This window comes from Mya arenaria, chromosome 14, assembly GCF_026914265.1.
Source record: "Mya arenaria isolate MELC-2E11 chromosome 14, ASM2691426v1".
Lineage (NCBI taxonomy): Eukaryota > Metazoa > Mollusca > Bivalvia > Myida > Myidae > Mya > Mya arenaria.
In genome coordinates, this window is record NC_069135.1 from 1,230,183 (window position 1) to 1,238,667 (window position 8,485).

The 8,485-nt window shown below is 35.3% G+C and overlaps 1 protein-coding gene across 1 annotated transcript; it reads right to left on the reverse strand.

Annotated features, from left to right (window-relative positions):
• Positions 1–3,834: 3,834 nt before the first annotated feature.
• On the reverse strand, positions 3,835–8,014 carry LOC128216476 (toll-like receptor 4). The gene is made up of 2 exons (XM_052923052.1): positions 7,935–8,014; positions 3,835–7,722 (listed from the first exon to the last, which is right to left on the reverse strand). Exons 1-2 carry the CDS (start codon positions 7,958–7,960, stop codon positions 4,842–4,844), a joined length of 2,907 nt encoding a protein of 968 aa, XP_052779012.1. The 5' UTR covers positions 7,961–8,014; the 3' UTR covers positions 3,835–4,841.
• Positions 8,015–8,485: the final 471 nt, after the last annotated feature.

The window sequence follows — 8,485 nt, forward strand, 5'->3', positions numbered from 1 at the left end:
ACATGCACCCGAGGCTTATGCTAAACTTAAAGCCAGGGATGAGCTTTGATGACTGCTTTATTAGTGCCTAGGTTTCTTAAATATGATTATAGCGGGAATTGGAGATCCATAACTCAGTTTGCAGTAGTCATATGAAATCAAAGCAACTATAGAGTTTATACAGAATTATAAGAGTTCTATTTTGTTTCATGCACTCTCTATAATGACGGATCTTTTAATATTCTCCCGTCCAGGTGGTCAATTTAGCAAAATTATAGACATACATGTATGAAAAAGACTCAAATGTGAAGTGTAATTACTTCTTTAAAATATTATCACATTTGCTCTGCATTCATTACCAACAAGAGTAAAAACATTCCTTTTTATATATTCAGTTAAAACTATGGTATTTTAGTCTAACATGTTAAATTAACTTCATTAGTCTAAAAAAAATTCATAAGAATGATATTAGGTTATGATTAAATTTGTGATGAGGGTAGAATTATATATATGAATTTAAATATTCGAATAATCTTTAAACAGTATATTGATTTTAATGAATATAAGTTGGAAAATGCGAATTTATATAAAAATGAATTTATAATTGACCAATGCTTACCATTGTCTTCAATCATTAATCATTGTTATACTCCACCATGGAAGATCTTCATGTTTGAACTTCAAATCATATGATAACAAGTGTGTGTTACATTACTATGCACGTTATGTTTATGTATGTTGTATTTTAAAATAGCAAATTTGTTAAAACTCCATTAAACAAAATGTAAAATGCTTTATGTTGAATGTGTTGTTACCTGTTCTTGAAAAATGAGTTATGTGGAAGGACATCAGTTGTCAGGTCTTCGAGTTGTTAGTTTTTCCTCAAGGAAGTTTGACACAAACTAGTTGAGCCACTAATTTTTACAATAAACCATTCATTACTCAGGCCTTGTCAGGTGTCTATATTGCATAATGTTTTCTCTTGATTTAATATATATAAATATAATATAAATTGGACACTGTGTACTGTAATAATCATCATCGTGTTAAATCTTTGCGAATTTCTTTAGTGACCACTTTTTGTACAGGGTGATGACAGTATACTACATTCAAATGATTCAATTAGTATGTTTGTTTTATTGTATTGTTTACATACATACTCCTTCTGACATGAATATTTCCAAGAAAGTAACTCGATACAAGAAAAGTAAACTGTATCATCGTGTACAAATCATGGGACCACATGGTTGATATTTCCAATTATAATGAATTATGTAATGCAAAGTGGGTAGTCCTTCATGTAAAACTGTGTGTATTGTACTGTCAGAGTGAGTAATGTATGTTCAAGTATTTTGCTGTGACTGTGACATGTAGTACCTGAAGCAATGTCAATAAGCTGTAAATGCTGAATGTTTTCATTGCTGTACATGTATATTGTTCCTAATTGTTATTTTGAAGATAGATATTTATGAAAATAAAATGAGAACAAATTAATATACTTCTTTAAACAATTTTCTTTCAGTTCCATTTGCAATTAAGCTGGTCTTTTCAAGAGAAGAAAAGTCCCTTATTATCACAAAATTGAGTCGTCGTCTTTATACACCACTGCTTCACAATGAGAAGTGGGGGCTATATTGGAATCATACGCGTCCTCACGTCTGTCCGTCAGTCGGTCCATCCCGTTTTTGTCCGCTCCATATCCGTCTCATTCATGATGGCCAGATCTTTTTTATTGATAGGCGGAAATGACCAACATAGCATGAGTGCAAAATACCAGTGTGACAGTGTCCCTATCTTTAGATCAAGGTCACAGCATCTTTCTGGACTTGGATTGTGTTGCTATATAACTGGGTTCCCATGGTCAGGGAAGTGGGGTTTTTTTTACTTTTTCAAGGTCAAGGAAAATTTGGTATATTTTATTTGTTTAGGGTTATATTTAACCTGAGACCGAGGGTCGTGGAAATGATTTGGAAAATAGCGGAAAAAAGGAACTAAATTTGAAAAAAATAACAAAAAATGGTGACTTAAAAAGTCTATATATTATACAAGGAGAGGTGGTCAGGGTTTGTTGGCGTACAAGACCCGAGCCCCTTCAAGGAAAGGTCACATTAACTTTCTGAACTTGGTGTGGTCCATCCCGTTTTTTTACTCTTTCACGGTCTGATTTAAGCATTATTTGGCAGAAGTGACCACCACAGCCTAAGATGTGTCCCGCACAGGACCCATGTCCTTGCAATCAAGGTCAAGGTCACAGCAAATTTGTGAAATTTGTATGTTTTACAATATAAGCCATACTGATAATAGTTATATCCGGTTCATATCTTTGTATACGAATGTCCGACTTTAAAATTATTAGAAGAAGTGACCACCATAGAATGAAGACATGTTGGGCACAAAACCCGTGTCCCTACCTTCGACGTAAAAGTCACAACGACCTTCTGAACTTCGTATGGTATGTCTGTCGGTTTCTCATTTATGACAGAAGTGACCACCAGACCAACCTTCTGAATGTACTATGTTTTGCGTTTCCTCGTTCATTTTAGTATATATATATATATATATATATATATATATATATATATATATATATATATATATATATATATATGAGGGCATTACTCAAAATGTATTACTTATTTATTTAAAAGAATATTAATACAAAGCATAACAAGCATGGTATGGAAACTATTGGACGGATTTAAATTTTGAACATTGATATATAGTAATGTCAAATTGTTCATACTGCAGGAATTGATACTTTTGGGACACACTTATGTCATGTTATCTCCCTTTGTACGTAGATTTTATTGCATGGGGATGTGCACCTTGCAAGAAAGATAACTCTCGGACCAATTGTTGCAATCTTAACACGTGAGTTTGTGCCCTGAAAACAAAATGTTTGTCCGAGTCAAACCTTAGAACCAACTTGAAGGAATTGAATAATACTGGACCAAATGTTGCAACATAACCTCGCCTTAATTCTTGATTTCTTAATAAATAAATTGTTGCATTTTATTCCCCTAGTGTTTTTTTTCGGCACTCCATGCAAATTTGCTTTTGCTATAGCATTTCTTCAAACATGGCAAATTAAATTAAAGGCATATATCATCTTTTCGTTTGCGGCACTTGAAAAAGAACAATTGTAGTTACTTTGCGTTTTCCCCTTGTTCGGCTTTATAACAAACTTTCTTCAAAAGCGTTTGTCTGAAGCAAGAGAACGTGAGCACAGGGAGAAATTGAAAGAAACTTTGAACACCAATAGATGGCAATGTAGAGGCGCGCGCTATGGAGAAATTGTTATTCTTAAATGGACTTTCTTGAAAAGTTATCCAAAGCGATTTTCGTTATTAAATTCAATGTAACTTTGGGCAGGGGCTGATCCAGGATTTGACGGGAGCGGGGCGTAACTTAGGGGCGTATTGTTTTTACTTGCCACCTCCCTTCCTCAGAACATAAATTTATTTGATTTAAATGTTGGCAGGTGGGATTAGGGTAGTCCATATAAACAGCTGCGTCAGAGTCTTTGACGATTTTTTGATTTGGCGACAAGATATATTTAGGGAACAAGATGAATATTCAAATGTAAAAAGGTTCCCTAAATTTGCATTCTTGTGACTAGGTTTGGCGGTACTCTTTTCTTTCAGATATATTTTGGCTTCACATAAATGTTATTATATTTAGGTCGACTTTTTTCCCAACTTAACAACGTCATCTGCTTTAACTCATCTCCCTTACTGTTACTACAGTGAATTTGCACACTATGCCAGACGAACAGAAGCTGAAATTTTAATTACCTTAAGTCTATTTTACTTTTGGATATACATGAAAACATTTATAAAAGCATTTTAGTTATTTTATTTATATAATTTACAATTTACCTGTAGTCTACAAGTTCACCCAAGACTTTTGTAACACTGATCGAAGAAAAGGATGAAAATATTTTGATTTGCATATATACACATATTTACATTAAAGACATTAGTTTAGGCATTATTTATGTCATGAAGATACATTGGAACAACACAAAGTATACATATACAGTAAGAACTCGCTATTTCGAAGTCGTTGGGGCCTCGATAATGACTTCGAGGTAACGAACACTCGATATAACAGAAATACAATCAGTGTATGACTGAGCCCAAAATATTAGAAAACAGTTTGACAAAACCATAACATCGAAATAACAGAGTTCGACATAGCGAGTTTCCACTGTGTCATCATAAGGATAGAGGAGATAGGTTACATCTCATTTTAAAACCACTCCCTTGTTGTAATATATTTCAATAAATGATGTTTACAGTATTAACAAAAGTAAATCAAACTGAAGAAGGCATTACAGAAATTGTGAAATTCCATTATTTGTTTTAAATATTTTAGCCTATGAAAAATGAAATCAATTCGGATCCAACGTGAAATGGTTGAAGGTATGGGTGGGTTTGCAAGCTTTTTGTCCAGTATAAGTAATTCCTTATAGTAGTAGAGTTACATAGAATGTATAATAATACACTTTGTCTTGGACGAGATTTGATAGATTATTCCAGAAAGTTGTCTTCTTGTTACACATGGTTCTCGTCGTGACTTCAGTATTTCAAAACCAAACCTCCGAAGCAAGTTGAGTTCCTCCAGTGAAAATTATGTGTGCATCAAGCTGGACTTTCTCAAATAAAGTTTTATTTAGTAGTGCCGGACACATTCCAAAGTTTGTCTTATGAATGACTTTCACATTATGTCAAATGATTGCCTGTCAATGATGGATTTTAATGACCTCAATGCATGAACAAACGACATTAAGTACAATGAGGCCAAGCAATCCCATGTTTATGCGCGTTATTCATGCGAACGGGAAGTTGTCTATTGTGTGGCTAATTAATGCATGTATATCCATTGTTGGAAGAAGTGTTTCTGTTGAATAAACTTTGGTTTACAGCAATCGGTGTGTCGTCTATTTTTTCAATAATGTCAATCAGTTCTCTCCAAAAGGCAATCATTTCCTGACTTCCGCCCCTTTCCGGAAAGTCCAGATAGCACCTCCTTTTGATTTCCAACGTGTCCTTTGACCAGCCAGAATCCGGCGTGGACTGCAAGAAAAGTCCAAAGAACATTGGTTTTCCCCGTCTCAAAGACTCCTCCTGTGCCATATGTAGGGCAATCTTCCATTCGTCTTCAGATTCGCACCTCTTGGTTATAACAAACAGCGCCGCTCTGCTTATATGTATAGCATTCGCAATTAAACTGTACTTGTTTTGCCCCGGCACAATATAGTCGGGGAGGAACAACTTATAGCCATCTCTTGTGAGATGGGGCTCTAGGGTCTCGCTTACAAAAGTGTTGGTATCTGCATTGGATGCCACGTACACATGGTATCGGAACTTGTTCACCTCTTCAGCAATGCTGTCAATGGACGTATAGCCAGCTCGTTTGACTATTTTTCGAGAAGTCACATAGTACCAGTAGCTTATTTTCCATCTGAACCTATGAACTAACACGCCGACAACTATTACAATTACAATAATCAAAAGTATTGTGCTGACTATTATGACATCAAGGTATGATTTACATTGCTTATCAAGATATATAATTTTCTCTTCCAGATCATTCTTAGAATTTATTACTTCTTTCGTCATGTTGTCGTTGTGAAAAAAGTTGCACTCAGAAATATTCACGTACAGAGTGGGACATGAACCCATATGCTCTAAAACCCATTTTAAAAAATCAAGATTTTCACATGTGCATTTGATGTGGTTGTTTGTCATGTTCACATGCATCCGATTCCGGCCGCTAGAGCTTGTCTCTGAAATATTCTTCAGTGCGTTTCTTACACTCTGTGGGAGAGTCCATATGTGGTTGTTGCTCATGTCGAGCATTCGCAAGTGTTTCAAGTGCGAGATATTCAGACCAAAAGATGTAAATATATTGAAGGACATATTGAAAACTTCCAGGTCTTTTTGGTGTTGGAGTAGGTCAGGTTCCAAACTTTCAATTCTATTGAATGATATATCCAAGTCCTTTAAATGTGTGTTGTTTGCAAATAAGCGCGAACCATTCTTCTGAATCGGATTGAACAAGAGATTGCCATGAAGATTCAATCTTTTAAGATTCGGAAAACCATCAAAGAAATGTACATTCACTTGTGTTGCAAAATTAAGGCTAAGGTCAATATTTTCAACTTTTTCCAAACCATGGGTTGGTCCTTCCCAACAAAACAGCAACGAGCACGCCGCGGATATAGTTTTCAACTTATTATTTGGGTCAAAACATAATTCAAAAATAGGGTATCCAATTTTACTGTAACTTATATCTATTTCCTCAATTTTCGGTGGGAGAAAACCAGTGACCGAACATCTAGGAATGAAATATTCTGGAGTCGGGCAGGTGTTCGGCACTGGAACATGATGTCTGTAATTATTCATATGCACCTGCATGTCTGCAAAGAAATCATGCTCAGCTGCAGTAGACGATAGATATGCCAAATTGTTGCGTGAGGACGCATGTGCTTCCGTCGTTGTCATGCGCGGATTGTGGAGCCGGCCAGTTGTGCGAACATGCTTCTTCGGACTTAACGAACTCCATATTCCTATATCATCATTGAAAAAGTTAAAAGATACGTCGAGCTTCTTTAAATTTTTCATGAAGTAAACGTAAAAAATGTAAAATCCAAGTTCAAACTCGTTTCTTGAAATATTAATTTCCTCAACTGACGGCAAAAGTTGGAATACTTCCTTTTCAACGTTGTTCACTGCATTATATTGCAATGAAAGGTATTTCAAATTTCTTAGGTTTTGAAATGGAGTTACGATTTTTGAGGTTATGGTGGTGCCACAGCTCAGAAACTGACCATTTTCAACGTGGTTCATGATTATTGTTTCCATTTTTTTGTTCAAACTGCTCGCCGCCTTTGTCAGACCATCCAATCCTAATTCAAAATTTTCAGACAAATCTAGATAAACCAAATGCGTCATGTTTACAAAAGCGTCTGCTGCAATATCTTTTACGCCACATTTTAAAACCGACAAGTGTGTCACGTAAATCAAATTTTCAAATGACTTATTCGTTATGTTTGTTTCACAAAACTCCAAGTATCGCCACGGCGGTAGAACCATATCGCCCGATATTCGCACCGTATTAAGCTTTGACATCTCTTGAAACACAGGACCAAATGAAATATCTGTCATACCATCAAGCCATAGTTCTTCCAAACTGTTTCGAAGTTTCCATATGGCCATCTCAGGGTAACCCTTTCCACGATTGTACGTTCCCGTTGTTGCGTACATTCTCAATTCTTTGAGTGAATTTAAATTTCCAAACAAGTTCTCGCTTGTGTTATAGGTCAATGCCATCTGGTCGTTGTTTGATATATTTAAATACCGTAGCTTTCCTAGTCCTGTGAAAGTTGTGTTTTTAATTGTAGCGTTCTTTGTTCCCAATGTTGTGTTGAACAGATCTAATACTATTAGTGACTCATAGTTCTCAAATGGCGTGCTTGTATAAGTCACCAAGTCTTCGAGTCTTGTGGATGACATATTTAGGACCAGGGTAATAGCAGCTGGTATCTGCGTCGGCACATATGTTACGTTGGTGAATGAGCAGTCCACGATAATACCATTTTCAGTTGGGTGTTTCTCGCAGGCGCAGGATGTGTTCTTGCTGACACAGGCACAGTCATTGCATGGCAAATCACAGTAAACGAATTCCACTGACAGGAAGATCACTAGTAGAAGGCTTGCAGTCCACATCGCGAATGATCTGAAAGGCGATGATTGTCTTTGTTATAATTAAAATATAATGCGAAATCAAGTTCACATGATGTAAGATGTATCCTTTACTTGAAAAACAACCATTTTCAGTTGTGTTAATATTTGCATGGCATTGATCAATATGCTCTGTGTTAAACAAAGATGGTTAAAGAAATACCAAAATAGAAACGAGGCAGTAAAGAATTAAATATTAAAAGCTACCTGTAAAGCGCGTTATTCCTCATCATCCCATCGAAACTGTAACCGAACGCTAGTTTGATTATTATAATAGACAGGAAGATAATGATGAGTGGCTAGTTGAAGATTGTGCATTACAAGTTGAAACTCGCATTTAATTTCCTTGATTTTAATGTTAAAGGTCTTAAAACTAAAAATAAGATTGGTGGTTTGTTTCCTGTTCAATTTTCTAATTTGAACGTGTTTTTGTTGTTGTTTTAAATGGTCTGTATAATTTTAATGTTTTTTTATTAATACAAATGAAGTCTATTTCGGCCAAAAAAAAAAGAACAGAAAAAATAAATTATGATATTGGTCGTTATAACGTCTATCCGTGTTGTTATACGTATTAAAGGGACTCGCTCATGTTTTTGATATTTTTTTTCACGGTATTGGGTCTAAAAACACTTATATTATAATCATTATTCTCCTTAACACCGAAATTCAAGAAAAATATTCAATTTAAGTATAAAAACGCTCTGGTTTAGTTGGGGAGCATCTCCACGCTGGAACAGTAAAGAACAAATTAGAAAACT